This window comes from Styela clava, chromosome 12, assembly GCF_964204865.1.
Source record: "Styela clava chromosome 12, kaStyClav1.hap1.2, whole genome shotgun sequence".
Classification (NCBI taxonomy): domain Eukaryota; kingdom Metazoa; phylum Chordata; class Ascidiacea; order Stolidobranchia; family Styelidae; genus Styela; species Styela clava.
In genome coordinates, this window is record NC_135261.1 from 16,603,636 (window position 1) to 16,625,537 (window position 21,902).

Here is a 21,902-nt window from a genome sequence, read left to right on the forward strand (position 1 = left end):
CGCTTAGCCTTACAGTAATAAAAGCATTGGACAAAGCGGCGAAAGATTTAATGCCACACAAGAGAAAAAATACATTATGTATTATTAACCATTAAAAAACTGTCGGATTAGAATTTTATGCTCGATAGGGAAAAATCTGAGTGTTGACAAGGGGATACTCACACAAGGACCTGTTGCACACCCCTGATTTATTGTTTGTATATACCATATGGCCTCGCTCTCAGAGTGGAAGCATGGAAACAGATTGAAAAAAATTGTTATTATTGAACCGATCGCCAATTTATAAGAATTACACACCCGACGTCATCTAATCCAAGAGCGGAAAGGCCGCCAGGGAAGTCACATGATGAACGGCTTGATGTAAGAAGAGAAAGAACTTTTGTAATCAATCTGCGACATAACAACACTCTCATTGTTGTGACAATGTTATTTCCAGCCAATTCTCTTTCCTGAGAAGATTTTAATCTGAAGCAGAAAATATATTGAAAAAAAATAATTTCTATTGAATTTAGAATTAATGAACAAAAAATGGGCGCATTTACACGAAAAAAATGCTGATTTTGAATAAAACTCAATTTTGTGATCATTGATGTGTACTTTATATGCCTTACACAGTTTGTAAACACGTATGCCTAAGGAATAAAGGCAAAAGATCAACTCTTCTTCCTCATCTCTGCCTGATTTTCCTTTTGAAATGCTAAAAGAAATCACTTAAAAAACTCAACTCAGTTTGCTAAACTCGGTTGTTACGTAACAATGGAGGCAAACCCCATATATAACAGAAAGTAAACAACATATAAAGGTTAAATAAATATATTGATTCAACAACACAGCATTTAGAATAAGAAACAATAAAACATTTATAATAAATACAATATGTCAAATATTCAATCCTATTTTTAGGTATGTTTCACACAAGTCTGTTAATTGTTGCAGCGCACTTAGCAACTCACCCTTTGGGAACTGCTGTCCTATAATATACAGATTCGTGTCTTTTCCTTCCCCTCATGAATAATTATAATATACTATCCAAACTTACATTGCAACACCATGAGCCAGTGCATAGGACGGCCAATTAGACGTCTTCTTTTTATTGTCATTGCTGCCACTGAGAGCTGCAATGCTGCCTTCTAACGAAGTCATATTTTCATCTTCAATGACTACTGCGGATCCAAGAGGGTCAGGTGATGTGAATCTGAAACAAAAAGGGGGAGGACATGATAATATTCAATGTTGGTACGTTAGAGATCTCGAGTTCAAGCCCCAATGATCATTAATTACGGAGTATTTCATCTCACTCAGGATGTGAAGGCTATAGGGGTGGGGGATGTGCAACAATTTTTGTCGGTGGCCTATATCGCCAATTCAAACATCTAGCTGGGCCACTCCAAAAATGTTTTTTCATGCACGCAACAAATTTAAAAATTACCGAGAGCGCCCTGGAAAAGGCAGGATAAGAGAATGTGGCTATCTTTTAGCCTTCCAGTAATAAAGGCACCAGGCAAAACAACAAATAATTAACACAGCGACAAGAGAAAAAATCTCATGCGAGCGTCTTTTAAGCATAAACTGTCGGATTCGGTTTTTATGCTTGATTGGGAAAAACCTGAGTAATGACAAGGGTCATACTAAATGGCTTGGTGGGCCGGGTTGTGGCGGCGAGCTGCCTGTTGCACTCCCCTGCTATAGACGGTAGGCTGTCAATATCTTTTTTATCAAGACTCATCGTCGAGTTGGGCAGTCCCTTACAAAATTTTAATATCAATAATTCTGTCAGGCAACCCATTGTGTGCACCTTGGGTTTCAAGCAATTTTCGAATTCGTTTTTATTAAATTTAATAAAGTAAAGCTGACAAAAAATAAGCTTACTTCAAACAAGGTGGAATTTGTTTCTGTTTGTTAAAATCAAGTAATGTATAAAGATCTTCAAATTCCAGTTCAGTTCCGTTTATAGACTCTGTAGGATTTCCAGTTTGATTGTTGCTTTTTCTCTTTCTTTTGATGTCAGATAACTCTTTCGTCTTTCCGAACATATTAGCTAAAGACTGGACTTGCTCTAAAGTAAAAAATTACTTCATGTGAATTGGTTGCCAAGTTGAAAGAAAAAGTGTATTAGTATTATAAAATAGCATGGGATGGGGATTTCTAACTTATCCCGCAAGGAGTGGAAAGATTTTTTGAATTCATTCATGTCTTATATATAGAACAGACTTTGGATATTTATACCTGGGAAGAAGAAAGCCGATAATACGGCTTAAACATATGGCGAACCACAGCCTCTCGTCCGGTCACCAGTCCATGTCTGGTATGGTATTAGTTAGCCAGTTATTTGGTTTCAGATGCATGGACTTGATGGTGAAAGAAGCCTTAAAACGATCAGTAGTTACGTGACGAACCTACAGCGACGAATAGTCCAGCAATTCTCTCATATAATTAATCCTGCATGTTGTTCAGATCTGCGAAGCCACTAAGGGATTATCAAAAGTGCAGTGTCGAGGGTATTCCTAAAGATTAGCAGGATGCGTCACATCGCCATAAATTTATCTTTATTTTTGTAAAATTCCCTTAAGACTTTAACATACAGACTTAGTCAGGAATAAAAAGACTAAAGGTTATGGGCGATACCGAAATGCCAAAATCAGTATCACTTTGCAAAATGTCGTCCAGTTGCTTGGTGAATAATCGCATAAATTTCAACAAAATTAATAAATTGGGTTCTGGGGTCTTCTGGACGACCCCTCAGCGTCATTCAAGTACCCAAAATAAGGTGTGGACCAAGTAACGTCCCGGGATGTTATACGGCATTAATGGTTCAGAACAACTAACTGTTCAGTCACACATCTGAAAATATGGCATTTAGCTGCTACAAGATGAATATTCATATCACACAAAGAGAGATTTCGCATTACTATTACCTAACTTGGTAGAATCTCCTTGCACATCTTCATCAAGTAATCCTTGAAAGTATTCTTCCCCATTACCAGAAATTTCATTATTATTTCCTTGTGAATTAGTAGCTGAAGTATCAGGCTGTCCCTGTGACTGTTTAAAAAAATGAAACCTCATAAATATTCATGAATAATACAAGTTTTACTGCAGTATTTTCCTGTTGATTTTAAAATCTTTGAGGCTAAATCACTTTTGCTGTTGCAACGAGAATAAAAAACATCGATTCTATCAATTTCGATTACAACTCATGTGTCCATGGGTCTAAATCTGAGGTTAGCAAACAATAGATACAAAACCTAGAGGCGGATGGGGGCGAATGCACATAACTTAAAAGTCAGAATTTGTTGCAAAACCAAAATTAATTTTACAAAAATAGGTATGGTATATTTTGGTGTAAGTCATATGGCAAATACCAGCTCCTTTTTGCAGATGCAAAAAACAGAACTTATTCATATCCAACATCTCATTTGATAGAAAAAGAGTTTTAAGCTGTGAAGTTATTGCTATCAAAACAAAGAAATTGCCTCTCCATCAGCAAATTGGGTGACTGAAGGAGGTTCTTGACCAATATGTCTCTAAATATTAAAAAACTTGTAAAAGATATCAAGCCGGTCTATCTCATAATAAAACTCATGATCTATGATAAGTCTACTTGTTTAATTGTGCCTGTGTTTGTACCTTTGTGTTTTTTTCAAAAGAGCGATGATGATGTACAGAGTGATGTAACGGGGCTACTGTAAAAGTCTGGGAACCACTGCTGGTGGTGCAACCCCTGCAATTAATACAGGAGGGACAGATACAAATAACTGGGTGAAACTGTGGGTCGCACCTTTATTTAACATAGGCTTTCTGGTATTTGCAGGTACAAAAATTTGGTTATTGATCTTATGACCTGCGTTGTTTCCTTGTTTGCTTCGAAGCTGTTATACTGCCAAAATCAATCAAAAACTCATTTCGCACACCATTCAAAATTGGCACTTCTCCGCGGGCCACACAATTTTACCTTGTGAGCTGCATTTGGCCCGCGGGCTGCAGGTTGCACACCTCCGCTATAAACAACCCTACATAAATTTAACAAAGATTTTCAAATATAAACAAATATAATACCGTTGCACTCCACATAGGTCCACGTCTTCTTCTTAATTCCTGTAACATACTTTCAGCATTGTCTGATATTCTCCTTATGGTTTCCGACATGATGCCAGTCATACGATTGATTGATTGTTGAGACGGCTGATTTTGTTCTATAATAAAGCATAAGTGTTATAAATATAAAGATGACCAGTCGTTTGACACACAAAACACAACGAATTAAAATTTTATTTGATTCAAGAGTATTGCTATACACTAACACAAATGTATTTCTGTAATGTTTTGTCTGATGGGGGGCCAATTTTTTTTACACAAGCATAGAAGGCTGACGAACCGTTACAAAATTACATTTGTGTTAGTGTGCAGCAAGACTCTTGAATTGCATAGTATAGTCACCTTTATTCTTGCTAGTTTGAAAGAATCAAAATGTTTATGGTAAAAAACTATCTCCTCAACTTTATTACACCATGGGTGTGGTGGGGAGCATGGGATTTGAATCCAAGATTTTAACCCGTGATGCCATTATAGGTATCAAGTCTAACGCTCAAGTTCACCACTATGCCCAACATCCACTTTCCTGTTGAATACTTTTTCCAGCTCCCAAACCATGTACATTTAAAAGGCCAACTATTGAGAGTGTCGATTTAGGATAAGCATTCTTCCGTTGTAGATCTTTCCTCGTTTTTAGAATTCATCAAGATGTAATGCAGCCTGTAAGAATTCCATTGACAAACCTGATCTACGATCTCTGGTTGCCATCCTACTTCTATGAGCATCAATAATTTGTCCGAGAACATTTCGCATTCCACGCGCTGTTTCATGAGAAGCGGATACACCGGTTGGTAAAGTAAACTCTTCCTGATTTTCTGAAGGTTCCTGAACCAATTAATCAAAATGTGTTTCAAAACGTGATGATTATTATGTCGTTTCTTGTTTTCGAATCGATTTAGTTTATTTTTTATGAGCATAATAGATAGATAAGATGAATGTCTGTTCATAATCTGGACGATAATCTACCATTTAACAAAAATGATACCAAAAAAAAAAGTTGAAAACTTCAAAAATCAATTGATGGGTGAGAAAGACCATATGACAGCCATATTAAAACGCCTCTCATAGCTTAAATAAGATAAACAGTCTACACTAGGGCTGTGGAGTTTATATTTGATTCCAACAACAAGTTGAAAAAAATTATAACCCTGACACCGGTAGAAAAAATTTTGACACAGACTTGAAAACATTTTGACATCGGGTTGCAAAAACTTTGACTTTGACTCCAATTCGAAACTCGGAGGAAATCTGATTTTAATAACAAAAATTGGAGTCACAACCTCTTCATTTTCTTGCTGCTGCTGTTGTTCTTCTTCATCATCTTCTTCTTCTTCAAGTAGTGGATGTTCGATCATCCATGTCGCCAGAACAGTTGCATTGTGGGCATTTGCAGATGAATTGACTCCTGAATAGAAAAAATAGATCAAGTAAAATTATTAATAAAAAGCTTATTTGTTGTTCAAATATGATCAGATTATGAGCACATAAAACGAAACAAGAATAAAAAAAATCACAGAATTTTTAGCAGAATCAGCAGACGATACAAATGGCCTATCAATCACTAATTGAACATAAAACAGATGTAAGCCACTATTGAAAGTTAAAAAAAAGATAAGTACTTGCTAGACTTAAAAAACTGATGCAAAGGGTTTGTCACAAAAATAAATAGCATAGCATGGTGGGATTTAATGTTACAAGTTGTAACACAAATTTGAATAAAAAAAAATTTTTCGTTTTCCAATAAGCTAACAAAATGACTCCTAAGAAATATAAATGCTGTTCAGCACAGTATGATTCAAACATGGAATCTCCGAATATAATTTAAAATCATTACCTGTTTCATTTATGGCTCTTCTAATATGTCTGTCAGAAAATCCCATTTCTGATAAAGTTTGAGTTAAATTCATGGTTTCATTAGTACGAGCAGATGTTCCGCTTGTTCCAGGTTGTCTCTGGTTTTGCTCTGATGTGGATGTACCTGAATAACATGTATTAAGAAGCTGTAAAATCAAAGAAAGTGGGAAAGAAGTGAAGTGGTGGCCATTAGTTGGGAACAGAGGTTTTTGAAAGAATTCATTGACTTGTTCAATTTCAATTTTTATCAGCAAATGAGTAAATTCACAATCTTTATCAGAAAACTATTTGTTCTGAAATGGATAGTGATGTAACATTGATCTATGAAATATACACAAATACTAAAAGTATGCAACATAAACAAAGCAACACAGTTTTTTTTGTTTTCTGATTCATCAAATCAAAAAATCCTCTTTCAGAAAAGAATCATTATAATGTCAACCCACCTCTCGTAGGATTAGTTAGTTCTGATAACAAAGCAACGCGACAAGGTTCTTCAGTATTGCTTTCAATAGTCGGGCTTGTAGTCTGCACAAGAGGAGGTGGAGAAGTATGACGAACTTGAGGAGGCAGAAGACCGAGAGGAAGAAGGCCGGACGGTGCATGACTGATAATAAGAAAAGAAATTTGTTTGAAGGTAAATTAATATAAATATAAAAATGCAGAGAAAAGAAAACAGCGGTGCTCGAAGGTAAAATGACCAATACGCCAGAAAACTGCCTTCATCCAACAATAGTCTTCATATCCGAAAATTGCAATACTAGATACAATCACTTTACTAAAAAAACGCTCAGTTGACTTGGAACTGAAATATATGAGTTCACAATGCTTCAAGTAAATAAAGTCAAAACGTCTTTTTTTAAAATTAAAAAAAAAAAATCAATGACTAGAGTTACTTTCTGATATCTTCGTGTTAGTATTGTTTTACTGAATCAATGTTGGGCATTCCATGACGCTCCCGTAGTATGTGAACCAAGATGACTGACACCGGAACGTAGTATGTGTACCAGGTTAGGGTTAAGGACATAATTTTATTCCAATTTTCCTTATTTTAGTTCTATTACAAGTTCGGGGACTAGCCAAGTGACTCCCGTAGTATTTGTACCTAAAATTATGACCTAACCCTAACCCGGGACACATACTTTGTTCTGGTGTCTGCCATCTTGGATCACATACTTCAGGAGTACCCATTTCATGTTGATATCAAAGTAACACAATAGTTATATTTTCTATTATGATAAGACTTAAAACATGACAATTGTTCATTACCAATCAAAATAATATAAAAACATACCGTCGTCGAATCCTTTGCAAAACTGTTCTACCCCGCCTGGGGCTCATTGCATCAGTTCTATTGCTTGAGGTGGGTGTAGATGAAGAATTAGCTGCATGTACACTACTTGCTCCTCTTTGCCTGTAAAATAAAATTAAAAAAACATGTCAGATGACTTGGGTTTGAACCCTGCGAGTATGACTCATCGTTAATGTAAAAAATATTTCATATGATTTACCTCCTTGAACTTCTTGAAGCAGTAGCTGTTGGACGTTGATTATTTGCACGATGAGTGGGTCCACCAGATGGCAGCATTCCCCGATAAAATGTGTCATTACTAGAAAATAATAATAATAGTATATGATCAAAAATGAAAAATGTTAAGATATAAACAATAATTGATTGTCTCCATATGATTAATATGGAGCGAATTGAGCGTTCAGAGAATGGTTGTACGCGTACCACAGGTTGAAAACCACTGAGTTAAATAATTAGAACAAATATTATTAATTACTAAATTGTAGTAAAGATTATATTATAAATAAATGAACTACCAATTTACTTCAATGAATTCATTATTGATTATTAATCAAATCGTTTTATACATTTCTAGAGGTTATCAAATTTTACGTTCGATAAATAAACAAAATCTTGGCTATAACACAAGATTGTGTAACTAGCGAATAAAAGTAGAATATTTGAATATCGTTAATCTTACCTCATAAAATACTGTATTTCGTCGTCATCATCACTTTCTTCAAAACTTTCTCTCCTCCAAGCAGATATTGATGATCGAGATTGATTTGAATCATTAGCTTGAGTTGAAGACGAATCTACAAGTAAAAATTTGAAAAATGAAAAATATTAAAATTCAAATAAATGATATTAGTTGATAGACATTCAAGACTTAACAATTTTGAAAGTATGGGTTTAAAAGAAAAATAAAAGTTCGTTTTGACAGATTTGAATCACCTTAATGTGACGTATTTTTACCGCTCTCAACTTATTCCTGCTCCAATGTGTTATTAGTGAGTAGTATGCCCCCGACTTTCAATAAATCCCCACTGTTTCTAACAAAAAAACAGCTGTAGCCACTTTGATTCATGGGAGCCAGTGCTCCGAGAACAAAGAGCCGCAAGTTGCCAATCGCTGCTCTGGACCAAGCTGAAGTAGAATGATTCTGCTTTTTCTAAACTAATTCCGAAGTTCTTTATGACTAAAGGCTGTTTGAGTTTGATAGTAATGTTAAAAACATCCCAAAAAAGTACAATTTTACAACAATTGCAACAAATGCAACTTTTCTGCGACTAAAAGTTCCGGTAAATGGAGGTCAAAAATCAATAGTATATTAGCTAAATATATCATGATAGTTATTTTACCTTGTTGAGATCTTAAACCAACATTTTCCCACAATGTAACATATTCCTCTTGAGCTGTTGAATTACAGGTCACCTGTAAAAAGCAAGAAAACTATAGCAAGAAATCTAAAATCTAGTTTATCGACAGACATAACCATAAGCAGAGATTTATTTAAAGCAGATTTTATACAGGATAGGATATGATTTTCATATTTATCTCAAGATAAGACTGATAAGGTGAAAAGACTGCCTAATCATATGGCAAACAACATCTTCTAGATAATATATATGTTGGTTTTGGAAATATTCATCAGTTGGTATTCATTTCAAATATGAACTTTATGACAAAGGAAGGCGCCGCCATCAATCAGCATTTGCCTAGACCAGTGTTTCCCAACCCGAGTCCGCGGAGCGTTTGAATGAGTCCGCAACGAGCCAGAAATTCACTGCGGGCCACAAACGTTTTTGCGAACCTAAACCATCAGCCACGATTTACGTTAGAATTTACATAAAACATAAAAAGCAAGTTTATTCATATAACATTAATCGAGTCAATAATTTCTGGATACTGAATGAGTAGGGCTTGGCATATATTAGAACATTCAACTATTAGAATAGCAATTTATTATTCGAAAATTTGGTAACAGGTGACGTGACAGGTCACTTGCGCGTCGTTCAATCAAACAATTGGATTTAGTCGTTGTTGTTCGAGGAATAATTTTTCTGGTAGGTGTCAATGGTAGCAACCTAAATTTTCTAAATTGAAAAGCGGCAATACAAAATACTGAAAATAAAACTGAAAACACCATAAGTTTTTTAAAAACGCTTTTTTAGACATGTTGCAAATTGCAAAATTTCGGGTGCTAATGTAGTATTCGTATCAGAGCATTTCCCTCGGAATTCTTTGCTTTACTGCAGGGTTCGCAACCTACAGCCCGCGGAGCAATATAATCAGGCCCGCGACGCTTCACTGAATTATAGTAGCAAAACAGCTGTTTTTACGATTATATTCTTCACATAAGGGATGGGCAATGTAGAATAATTTACTATAAACTACAGGTTTTCGCCAGTGAGAAAATAGTCCGCGACCAAAAAAGGTTGAGAAACGCTGGCCTAGACCCCCATTCAGTAGCGAGGAGTCCAGAAATTCTCTTGCCCATAACAAACACCCACAGGATTCGGACCTGCGACCCCAGTAAGAGTAATGAGATGTGCGATTGCAAGAGTGTACGAAACGCTTAGCATGGTCTGCCCAGTGCCTACCATCGAAACATTAAGAAGGTAAGGGAACCATAACAGATTTTAAACTAATATATTTAATAAATTTAGATACAAACCTTCGAAAGAACAGATATAGCTCGGTCTAGATCAGGTAGATGTCTTGATGAGAAGTTGATCAAAGGAGCATTGTACAATGCATGATTTACCATCTTTGATACAATGAACTGCACGGTGTTGCGAAGGTCCTGTCAATGATACATTTTAGAAATGTTATGTTTCACATAGATTCGAAACTGTATCAAAAAAATTTTTAGGCTTTTTAATCTGATATCTTATCACAGTATGGAGTGATATTCACTAAGTATTAAAATAAAAAATTTAAACAAAATTAAAAATCAAAAAATATGTTTTGCTCATTTTCTCGTAACAGCTTTTTCAAGTTTCGCCCTGTTGGGTTTCGAATATTGAAATTCTATGAAAAATAATTCAATTCCGAGATTTGCTAACCCAAGAACCACTGTCATACACATAATTATGAAGAAATTAGTAAAATAGCTTCAAAAGTCTTTACAGTTTCCCATTAGCAGGTGACAGTCAGGAAGTAGCTAAGGTAGTCAACACTGATAAATACCTAAATGAATTCAGTTAAAATAATGAAATCAATTCAAAAAACAGAACTCCTTTACAAAATTTTACATGGCTTATACTGCAATACAATAGAAAAAAAGTTTAGTAAACTGTTAAGAATTCAGAGTAATACAAGTCTGGGGACAATGGGAGTTCATTTAAAATATACACTCGAGACTTGATCTCATATATTACAAATAAAATTATTTCATCTCTTGCAACACCTTATTACTCCAATCATGTTCTTCATCATTGTCATTCTCAAGATCACCATCTTTATTTTCGGTTCCGATTTCTTTATCTTTATCTGAAATATTCTCATTATCTTTCTCAGATTTCTTCTTTTTTGGATGCAACAAAAGTTCAACGTATCTGCGATAATAAAATCAATATTTGTTTGAAATTGGCAAAAAATGGCATATAAGAAGATTTAGAAATTTTAGAAATTACGTTAACACTTTCGATGCCAAGATCAGTTTTTTCAATTTTACCGTTCCGTGCCAAGGTGAAAACGAGAGAGTTCTCTCCTATTCAGTCTCTCTCGTATTTAGTTTTTGATTCATCAGGAAAGGGGCGAACCCAGCGGTGTCATTAGTTATCGTTCATTCCGACACTTCAGTCGTAGGTGAAAGAACTCACCTACACACGCGTATCTTGTCGGAATTGCTCTCTCATGCTATTATAACATAAGTTGATGATAACTTATCTTGATCTCTCATTGCGATAAAGATTCAATTCGAACATTTTATTCAGCAATCAGAATCATTTTATTATACGAAAATATCAAATTTGAACAAAACAAAATCGTTTACTAGCATAAAAATATATCCTTCATTCGCTATATATTCCAATAACATTAATAATGGCCAATTATTGTCACTCACAAGGATAACATATTGCAAAATAAACAAAGTGGTCACATTGCATATTCATACAACTGTAACTGTAGCAAAGTTAAAATCCAGGTGCGTTGGCGCCAATCGGACTCCGCACATATTTTTTATATTTCTGTTTGCGATTCATCGGCCAAGCTAGATATCGTGATAGTTTAGTGCATGGTAGACGCTAACTTCACCAAACCATAATTCGAATGAGGCAACATATTGACTACGTCTGTGATTCCATAGCGTTTTTGACAAATTCCTCGATTGATGTATTATTTTATGCACCACCATACTGCACATTAATTTTTTATAATGAATTCCGATATGGAAGCTCGATAATAAATTTACTATGTTCGTATGTTTCAAGTACATATGTGTTACAGTTGTATGAATATGCAATGTGACTACTTTGTTTATTTTGCAATATGTTATCCTTGTGAGTGACAATAATTGGCCATTATTAATGTTATTGGAATATATAGCGAATGAAGGATATATTTTTATGCTAGTAAACAATTTTGTTTTCTTTGTTCGAATTTGATATTTTCGTATAATAAAATGATTCTGATTGCTGAATAAAATGTTCGAATTGAATCTTTATCGCAATGAGAGATCAAGACTCCTGACCATTGCTCCTGAGTTTTCGTCGGGCGCTTCCAGATTTGGTGGGTTCAGTCAGTAAACGATGAAATTCGAAGTCTTTACTTGCCTCGGCAAACATTTCATTCAATCTGGTATTTATAGCGAGCAAATACTTATTTGTGTGGATATTTGAACTAATATTGGCGTGCAAATGAAGTATTTCCAAATGCAATTTCAATATTCATTATACGCATCCGGTGTCTCTAAGTTGACATAATAAAAAGGTTTAAAGCTTCATCGAAATTCGTCAGTTGATCTGTCAAGAACACGATTTTCCGAAATTGTCATCTCACGCAATTTGCTACGCAAGTCTTCTCGACTGCACGTAGTCCCGTCTTCGTGGCGCCAGACACGTGATCGCTATTGCGTAGCTACGTAATCAGTACGCCATGGCTGCTTATTGAACTTGTTCATCCGACACAAAGTCGTAGGATTGCATATTTTGCTATAATTATGGTCATACAATAGCTACGGAAGTAATTCAATATGAGCTGAAAGCATACGAGGGGCTCTGTGTTATTGGTAATATATTTCCCACTAAATTACTATATCATGGATCATATCTCACTGACAAGAAGAAAAATATATGTTCCGAATAATATCAATTTCTCACTTTATTATTTCAAAATGTAACATTTCACCTCTCAGGACGATAAAATTTGCTTTCGTTGCAGATGTCCGTCAATCCGTTACCCAAAAATGATAAAAAATTAAAAAAACGTTCAAAAATACCAACATTTTGAATCATTTCATCGTCCTGCCAATAAGACGACGATCATGCATATAAAAATATTCGAATTATTTCCCGGTTTAGTAATGTTTTTCTACATCTTCGTAACATGATTGATAATATTATCATCTCTCCTCACACCTTTCAATCATTTCACCGTAAAAAGTTGAAACCGTGTGTTGGCGTCAGTCGGTCTCGTACAAATTTTTGATGATAATTTGCGGCTAATATGTACCTCGGCCATGCTAAATAAGTTGATAATTTACTTCATGGCAGACCCTCCTTCCATCTTGGTATTTCTTGAATGACGCGATTGGCTGACGACGTCATTCTTTCCCCCCAACTTGACAACAAGAGAGAGAGAGAGAAGAAAAAAGACGGCAAATACCTGAACTCGACCTTCTTCTATCTATTAAACTTTTTCCTTTTCGAATGACGTATATATACGTCATTTTGCATTGATGGCACGGAACGGTTGGCGCCAAATGACGTATATATACGTCCTTGGCATCGAAAGTGTTAAAAAGAAAAGTAAAAATAATCTGAGCCTCATCAATTAATTAAATGGCGGATAATAATCGGAAATCATAACGATTCTGATTTTCCTGAAAAAAGTTGTTCCCTCATGTATAGATGAACGCTTATGCAGAATTCATATCGCCCGATGTATGACAAAAATATTTTGTGAAAATTGTCCGAAAAATGGTGACGGTATAGCTGACTTTTGTAAACAAAATTCCATATAATTTACCTTCGTGAACCCAATAATGCACAAAGACATTTGATCGCAGAACTTTGTAATACAATATCTTGCATGACGGATTCTTCATCGGTTGAACTTTCCGCAGTTTCAAAAGACGTGTTAGAAGATTCAGGTTGGAGATTTCCGTCATTATCAGCGGGAATCTCATTTTCTTCAACTTAAATTAGCAGAAAGAAGAAAGAATTAGGTAGAATATATTGTGGATTCTAATATGGTTGATAGAATAACATGTGGAATATGAGAATACTTCCTATCTGACTAACTTTAAATTAGCAAAGACAGCAAAATTTGATTCTCTTTTTCACCCATCCTCTCAGGCTGTAACATAATTTCAATTTAATACATAACTTCATCCACTCTGAGCAAGCTGTCTCTGGTACATAGGAAAAGAAGATACTTTTAAAAAGAACTGGTATCTTTCCAGTACTGCATTGTCTACTTAATTTAGGTGAGATGGTATACATGAAAGTTGAACATGTGACACCGACATACCGTAGTTAGGATTACTGCTTTAATCAACTAGACTTAGGGTGTGCAAGAGGCAGCCGTGGGCCACAACCCGGCCACAGTGTGGCCCTTGTCAACTCCCAGATAGGTAAAAATCCATAATTTTTTTTGCTCTTGTTGCTGCATTAAATCTTTCGCTGAAGTGAGGAATTTACTGGAAAAGGTTGGGAACCACTGAATTAGACCATCATGTCTAAAAAAGTTTTTGGACATCTTATTTACCCAATAAACAAGTGATAGTAGTTTATGTACCTAAAAGTATTTTTTTATAAAAAATGATTTGCCAATATTGCATTCTTACCTCCAGCTTCTAATCCTTTCATAGTATCAGTAATATCATATTCATTGTCCATTTCTTTCGCGATTTCAGAATCCAAGTCCGATTCAATTTTTATACTTTCCTTTGATTGCTTTGCGGAAACCTGGAATATTTCAGAAATTATTGGCCAAAATTATGTCATATGCATGGACAGATGTGAAAACTCATATTCGATACATGGGCACAAACCAAACCTGACGAAATGACACGTGTGGGAACGTGGGGCAAACTGAAAATCAGTTGGAACATTGCGCCCCATGGGGCTTTTCTAGTGACTTGCATAATTACTGAAAATTGAAATCAAGCGATTTTCTCACAATAAAAAACACTTTAACATTTCACAATTTCACAAAACGATCCATCCACAGGTTGGTCCACTTTGTGTCCAATAATCGGTAAACAGTACTGGCATTCATCAAGGCCAGATTGAATACAGCAACAAGTTATTTTAGAGCATATAAGTGATTGTTTGTGCCATTGGAACTGTATGGGAAGTTGATACGAAGCCCACAAGTAATAGATTAAAACTAGAATAGTAATCAGTTGGTGGATAACAACTGTTGGTGTTATGGAGCCGCTGAAGAAGTTTAATATTATATACGAAGCCCCACAATTAGGGCTGTCCAGGCGAACCAAATATTCGAAATCGAATCGCAAATTATTCGAATCGTTTTTCGGCTAATTTTCGAATCGCTAAAATTAGGTACATAAAGCGGAAACTAGTGAAAAGGATTAAAATAGCATCTTCAGGCTTTACATGTCCTATTAAAACTGAATCCATCAGAATTGAGATTGCAATTTTTGAATTGTGAATTTTTACGCTTAACACTCAACAGTTTTCGAGACCCAAATTTTGGAGTTCTCCAATATTTTTGACCAGTTCATACAAGCGTGTGATCTCCTTCCATAAATCTGAAAACATTGTATTGCAAAATACCAGCGGTAAGTAAATGTAACTGCACATACGTTACCACAACACCGAAGGGCAGGCGTTTATTTCATAATAGAGACAGATTTAAAATTGCGCAATAATATTCGATTATTCGGTTCGATTCGGCGAAAATATGCGATTCGATTGAAATCAAAAAATTATTCAATTTTGGACAGCCCTACCCACAATAAATTTATGCGATAACAAAAAAACACATTGTGACTTACTGATTAATGTTACTGAGTAAATTAAAATTAATTATTTAATGACTCGGATGTATCTACCGTTAACAAATTCAATCAATAGAGTTATTGCTTCTTTTAATAAGTTAAGTAAACCAATAGCGGAGCCCCTAGGTTAGTGGTTCTCGACCTTTTACTGACTGTGTATCACTTTAATGCTTTTTACTTTGGCCGCGTATCAGCGAACAATGGCATAAGAAATGCGCTTTGAGCTTCGTGCAAAGTTTCAATGTATTGATTGCGTTGCCTACCGTCAGAGCTGAAAGGCTTCAATTATCTCTACCTCTGAATTATCGCAAACCTCAGGCGAATGTATTCGGAGTTATACTTTCGCACCAACATCCGGCAACATGCTTACAAATTTAGTCAATAAATTACTGATAAATTAGCTTTAAAATCTAAGAGTTATACTTTCGCACCAACATCCGGCAACATGCTTACAAATTTAGTCAATAAATTACTGATAAATTAGCTTTAAAATCTAAGACTATGCGTATCAGCCAACACATATAGCAAATAGCAATAATAAGATCCATATGATGTATCAAGTATCAACTATCAAGGCGCTACCAGGGTACCGATACCACTCCCGCCGAAAGCTCTTTTTGTTGCCGATTTATCAATGCAGACGCATTGTGACGTAACACGAAAAATGTGCGAAAACATGCCTGCCTCATTATGTTCTAGGTGGGCAGTGGTGGAGATACTGGTAGCGCTATTAATGCTGTTCAGCGATAACATACATTATGGAAGACAAAAAAAAAGCGTTGCCGGTATATTTTAGTGGATTGTTTTAGTGGATCTAACAGAAGCCCGGAGCTACGAATTGAACACTTTGAAAACCTATGAATTGGAATACGACAATGAAAAGTTCAGAGTTAATTCCTTATTCAATGTTTCCAGGTTGCAAAGCTTATAACTACAGTAAGTGAAATTAAAAACTCTGATATAACTTGTTCAAAAATATTACCTGTTTTGAAGATTTATTCTTTGGTGTTTCCAATACTCCAGCGGCTTTTGCGAGATTTATTAGAATCGATGAACTTAGTAATGGTAAATTTTCAAAATTGAAATCTGCTCCACTTTGCGGAAGTAATCGAGATGATGTGCTATCAGGGTATGGAGGCTAAATGGAATACCTGTATTATCTATCTACCGTATATAAATTTGTGATCATAATAAATCAAAAAGTATCCAAATTCCCAAAATGAAAGCTGCCATCAGTATATACAGACGACTTCTTATAAACAAAATTATCGTAGTTTTAATAAATTTTTGTTGAATTTTATCGGATGGTGCATTCTTGCAGCCTGCTCATACACAATTCCATATATTTTTTGACAATAAAAGAATTTTTATATAAATATTGACTTACATCCTGTTCGTCAGTATACAGCTTAATTACAGTTGGATGATTTCTCACAACTCCAAGCACATGAGATTGAGATTGTAGGGGAAAATAGACACACTTTCCACCAACTCTCAGACCGCTATCCAGTCCACCAAGCAAAGCCAATACTGGCCACAGGCGACAAAGAACATTACTAATTGCAACATTTGAATTTGATTCAAGTATTTGTACTTCATCAGGATCTTTATGTGATATATCCTGGATAAAAAACAAAGCTTTGCTTATTAATAAACAAATGTAAACACAAATTTAGCGAATCCTATACTGTAAATAAAGCTACTTGATGCTTTTATATTGCTTCTTACAATAAAGTGAGGTTTCCAAAGATTACAGACGATACAGGCGCATTGATCTTATTAAGATAAATAATATACTATTTTTTGAAATTACTGTATTTTTCTTGTTCTGGAATCATGAATATCTATCATTTTTGATTACGAGATAATTGGGGACACATAAAAAAGTTTGTGACTACCAGCATAAATAGTATAGGAAATAAAGAGTTATGCATATGACTGTTGTTTTGGTAACATCACGTTGAAGCAGAGATCAAATAGTCTCATATATATGAATTGTATTCAGAATGAATGAGAATAACTATAGCATATTTGAAGATGTGCTATGAGCATTGTAGGAAAAGCCCAAATCCTTTTCGTCATTATTTGAATAGTGTAAACTTGCATGTTTCATTTGTTTAGGCAACCACCTAGTTTTAACTCCAGAACATACCTTATCATCTTCAGATGGTACATTCCTCAACTCTTCCATCCTTTCAAGAATTTCACTATTAACAATTGTTGACCAAGAGTAAATTGAATCAGATAACAGATGGTGATGATAAAGTGATAATTTGCCATTATTGTCGTTGTTATGAAGGAGACGAATCAGCTGAACACATTCCTCTGCAAGCACTGTGTGTTTTGGAGAACAAACTGGATCCCCAGGATGAAGATCTTCTGGCAATCCCCTCATCTGTGAATAAGGACAAATCTTAAATTGTAGATACCTAATTGTAATTCCGAAAGCAAACAAGAATCACGGCCAGTACACAATCATATACAGAATCTATGTATGTAGTGATGTACAGAGATTAATGTACTGTGAGTAAACCAATATTTCACGAATTCCATCACCCAGAATCATAATTCCAGAGTGAATATTAATTTTAATCAGTTAAGTTGATAGCGGTATCAATTACCTAAATTATAAAATAAGCATCTTTCCAGGTATATTACGTAATTAAATGATCGTTCAAATAAAATTCTCATAGAATACAATGTCAAATGTGTCCAAGGACAACATTTTGCTTTGAAATGGAGATGAAAATAAAACGGAAAAAATTATAATTTCTCTCACTTTCAAATCAGAAATCAGTACTTTCTCTCCCGGATTGCAACTATAAAAGACAACACATGGAAAAAACTCAGGAGGAGAATCGAGATCAGATCTTGGATTTGTGAAATTTGATGGCGGTGGTTGTATTCCAATGTTTTCAAAAGCAACCTAAAAAAATAAGAAAGACAATTCAATTATAATTAACACTGCTTGGTATAATTTGTCATTTGTACAATATTTTGATGAAAATATGAAAATTGAGTCTTGATCAAGAAAGTTTGTAACAAATAAAACTTTCAAATGAATTCAAAATAAATAATATTCGGTATTATAAATTTTTAATTTTAAGAATAATTTAAGATTAGGATTATTTTATATCATCATCATTTATATCAATTGAATAAACTCAAGTTTTTTATTTAGCTTGAGTCGGAGCACTGGAAAAAAATGGTTGACACAAATCTGACAGAGTCAAATGATGATTGAGAATTGAAATTATCCAATATGTCAAGATAATATCACACAACCATTTCTAAATGTGAAATAATTCCATTCAATTAGAATGCAAATCTGTAAAATTAATTATTCCCATATCCGATCCAGATTGGCAATTAACGATGGTCCATGGTTTGCCATATACCTAAGCCATCTAATCATCTTTGCAATAAATATTAAAAATACACATACCTGTGGTTCTGCTCCATTCAATCCAAAGCTTAATGTTTTAGCCTCTGTATCAAGTATGCAAGTAATAACATCATTTATGCTGAATCCTCCTAGTCTTTTACTTTGTTCTCCTCCGTGATATAGATTCCCACTAAAAAATAAAAAATAAAAACGAACTTGGCAAAAAAATAAGAAAAAGGTTTGTTGAGCTAGAATGCTATTTTTCAATGCATAAATCTAGTTTATGTTATTACATTCATTTAGAACCAACATCAGATTCAAACCCCTTGTCTTCAACCTCAGATAATTGAGATGACTCGAACTGAAGCTGATTATTCATGGAACCTACTTTACATCGTAAGTAAAATAATGTATGTACAGCAAAAGGTAATGCGACATTATCAAGGTTTGCAATTGGGCGGTCCAGATGAATGTGTACTCATTTGTAGGTAACGAATTTTGTTCGCCTACTTTACATCAAGTTGTATATTCACTTGGCTAACACAGACAGTCCAGGACTCGTAATAGAACTAAAATAAAATAAATCTGAATAAAATTATGGCCTGGCCCTAACCTGCTACACACACTATGAGAGTACCTAAAATTAAAATAGACTAAAACGCAGTATTTTCAAAATAGACCGGTTCATTCATAATCGCACTAATCTTACAGAAGTCAAATGAAGCTTTCTGAAATAAAATGTCCTATTTTGTTACACTGTGAGACTTAAATTGCTTAATTTCTCAAATGAAACTAGTCAAAATTTAAAAATCAACATCACTTTCAAGAAAGTAGAATTGGAATAATGAATCCAATTAATATCAAATAGATTCAAAATACTCCATTCATTTTGGACATTCCAGATTCATGCAATAAAAAAAGACAAGTAAATAAGAATATTATTTACCTGTATGCTCTGTATAACCACATTTCATTGGTAGTTCTATATTGACAATCCTGCACAGGATGAAGTGACACACCCACACATGTTCCTTCATTGCCAGGGTTTTCATGAACAACCGTAAACTGAAATAAATGTAAAAAACATTTTACTAGAAATTAGTGTGATGCTCAAGTTATGAGAAGTTTCAGGTAACTCTAGACCAGTAATTCCCAACCTTTTTTTCAAGCGACACATTTCTTAGAAAAAATTAATTTTGTAAAATCATGCTACATACTAAACTGCATGTAGTAATTTTATGACCACAATATAAATAATATAAAACAAGCAAGTGTTAAAATCTAGGAATGAAAAGTACAATTAATGAGAGTACAGCAATACACATTTTATTACACAACAATCCAAAATTAAAAAAATAAAAATCTACCTTCCATTCACAGCATCCTTGCGATATTCCAGTTTTAGTCATGGCAAAAGCTCTTCCTTCTGAACTGTGCTGTACAATGGTTCCATCTTCTATAGTTGTGCTAGAACTTTTCTCAAGGTCAAAAGTCAATTCAGTAAAAAACATCGAGTCAGTAAGTGATTGTGGTGAATCTTCAGAACTTGCTGTTCCAGATTGATCCAACGATGTTTGATCTTTTCCCTGTGACAATTTAGATTCAAAATAATTTCACAGAAAAAATAGTTTTCGATTAGTTAAGACAAGCCACTATTTCTATATATCCACCGTAAATCCTCGCATATATGCCGACTGTACAAATCGCAAAACGCCATACGCATGAACCTATCACAGTCAGGAATGTCCAATTCGGATATCGCTACCTTCAAATATTATTTTCAGTGTTTATAAGAAAATCGAATATCGTGCACACATCCTAGCGCCACCGTCCACATTTTGATTGAAAACACGAATGAACATTGAATGCGATCAGAGTTATGCACGTATAAGATGACCCCTTTAGTGCGATCGAATTTATGCCTTTAGTTTGACAACAATTTCATTGGAATTTTAACTCGACTTATATGCGTTATATAATTCCTTTTCGAATTTTTATAAAAATAAAATTATTCTTGTAATCACCTGAAAAACTTCTTGAACTGGTTTCTTTGAAGCAGGTAAAGAAACCCAATATTCATTTGAAATAACTTCAAAAAGTTTTTTGATAACAAGACTACTTCCTTCCGATTGCAAAACTCTGAAATAAAATGACAAAGATATCTAATTTTAAAATGTCATCAGTCCCTGATACTCAAAGGTAAGCTTGGGTGTAGGAACACATTTTGTAGTTTTTGATATGACTTTTTCATGCCTCTACTCAGAACAAGGCTCAGTCAAAACAGCCACTAATATGTAATGAGCTATTATTATTATTGTACTGACCGGAATATTTTCTGTTCGGACACCATGGGTGAGGTGGAGGGCATGTTGTTCAAACACAAGATCCCCAACTTGCAATGCCAAGATAATTATGGTAAGACTGATACTTCAGCTATAGATTATTAATGAAACAATTAAAGATCTTGCTCGCAGGTTCAAATCCTGTGAGGATAATTATGTGCAAGAGATTTGTAGGACTCCTCCCCGCCGTAGTGTGGTGCATGTGGCCACTGGTCTGTTACGGCTGCCTCCACCATGCATCTGAAACAAATAACTGGCCAACTAATCCCATACCCGACTGGTAACCGGACGAAAGGCCGTACATAGTTCGCTATATGGTTAAGCCGTCTTATTGTCTTTTCCGTTTTGGGATAAATATATAAATCCTATTCTAAATATTATAATATAAACTTCACAAACCTGTACATATTTTCTTCGCTGTGTTCCATTATATTTTTGCTGCATGATTTTACTGGTGATACAGCAGGAACAGGTCCATGTTTCCAAGTAGGTAGTGTTATATGTAGTATTCTCAATGCAAGAAGACGAACTCTCATACTGTTAATAACGACTGCACCTAAATGTATGAAAAAATGGCGCTCCAGAAGTGTATGTACCAATACGGAGGTAACTTATTTTGTCAGCCTACTTTACATCAAGTTGTTTAAAGGGACTGAAACCTATGGGCGAGGGGTATGAATATTCACTTGGCATACACAGACAGTCCCTGAACTCGTAATAGAACTGAAATCAGGAACATCTGTA

At 34.8% G+C, this 21,902-nt stretch overlaps 1 protein-coding gene across 3 annotated transcripts in view; it reads right to left on the reverse strand.

The window, feature by feature from the left end:
- Positions 1 to 21,902, reverse strand: part of LOC120329304 (putative E3 ubiquitin-protein ligase HERC1) — an 83,103-nt gene that overhangs the window by 28,277 nt on the left and 32,924 nt on the right. For all 3 annotated transcript variants that reach the window (XM_039395886.2, XM_078118251.1, XM_078118250.1), the window contains 26 exons: positions 21,558 to 21,714; positions 20,841 to 20,955; positions 20,184 to 20,402; positions 19,763 to 19,881; positions 18,877 to 19,006; positions 18,211 to 18,357; positions 17,584 to 17,826; positions 16,819 to 17,052; positions 16,414 to 16,569; positions 14,253 to 14,373; positions 13,433 to 13,601; positions 10,650 to 10,797; positions 9,915 to 10,043; positions 8,599 to 8,671; positions 7,938 to 8,052; positions 7,458 to 7,556; positions 7,241 to 7,360; positions 6,393 to 6,553; positions 5,927 to 6,070; positions 5,373 to 5,497; positions 4,776 to 4,917; positions 4,057 to 4,193; positions 2,916 to 3,042; positions 1,870 to 2,056; positions 1,040 to 1,195; positions 298 to 465 (listed from right to left, as the gene is read on the reverse strand). In XM_039395886.2, coding sequence (XP_039251820.2) covers positions 298 to 465; positions 1,040 to 1,195; positions 1,870 to 2,056; positions 2,916 to 3,042; positions 4,057 to 4,193; positions 4,776 to 4,917; positions 5,373 to 5,497; positions 5,927 to 6,070; positions 6,393 to 6,553; positions 7,241 to 7,360; positions 7,458 to 7,556; positions 7,938 to 8,052; positions 8,599 to 8,671; positions 9,915 to 10,043; positions 10,650 to 10,797; positions 13,433 to 13,601; positions 14,253 to 14,373; positions 16,414 to 16,569; positions 16,819 to 17,052; positions 17,584 to 17,826; positions 18,211 to 18,357; positions 18,877 to 19,006; positions 19,763 to 19,881; positions 20,184 to 20,402; positions 20,841 to 20,955; positions 21,558 to 21,714 — 3,841 coding nt within the window. The remainder of the gene's footprint in view (positions 1 to 297; positions 466 to 1,039; positions 1,196 to 1,869; positions 2,057 to 2,915; positions 3,043 to 4,056; positions 4,194 to 4,775; positions 4,918 to 5,372; positions 5,498 to 5,926; positions 6,071 to 6,392; positions 6,554 to 7,240; positions 7,361 to 7,457; positions 7,557 to 7,937; positions 8,053 to 8,598; positions 8,672 to 9,914; positions 10,044 to 10,649; positions 10,798 to 13,432; positions 13,602 to 14,252; positions 14,374 to 16,413; positions 16,570 to 16,818; positions 17,053 to 17,583; positions 17,827 to 18,210; positions 18,358 to 18,876; positions 19,007 to 19,762; positions 19,882 to 20,183; positions 20,403 to 20,840; positions 20,956 to 21,557; positions 21,715 to 21,902) is intronic.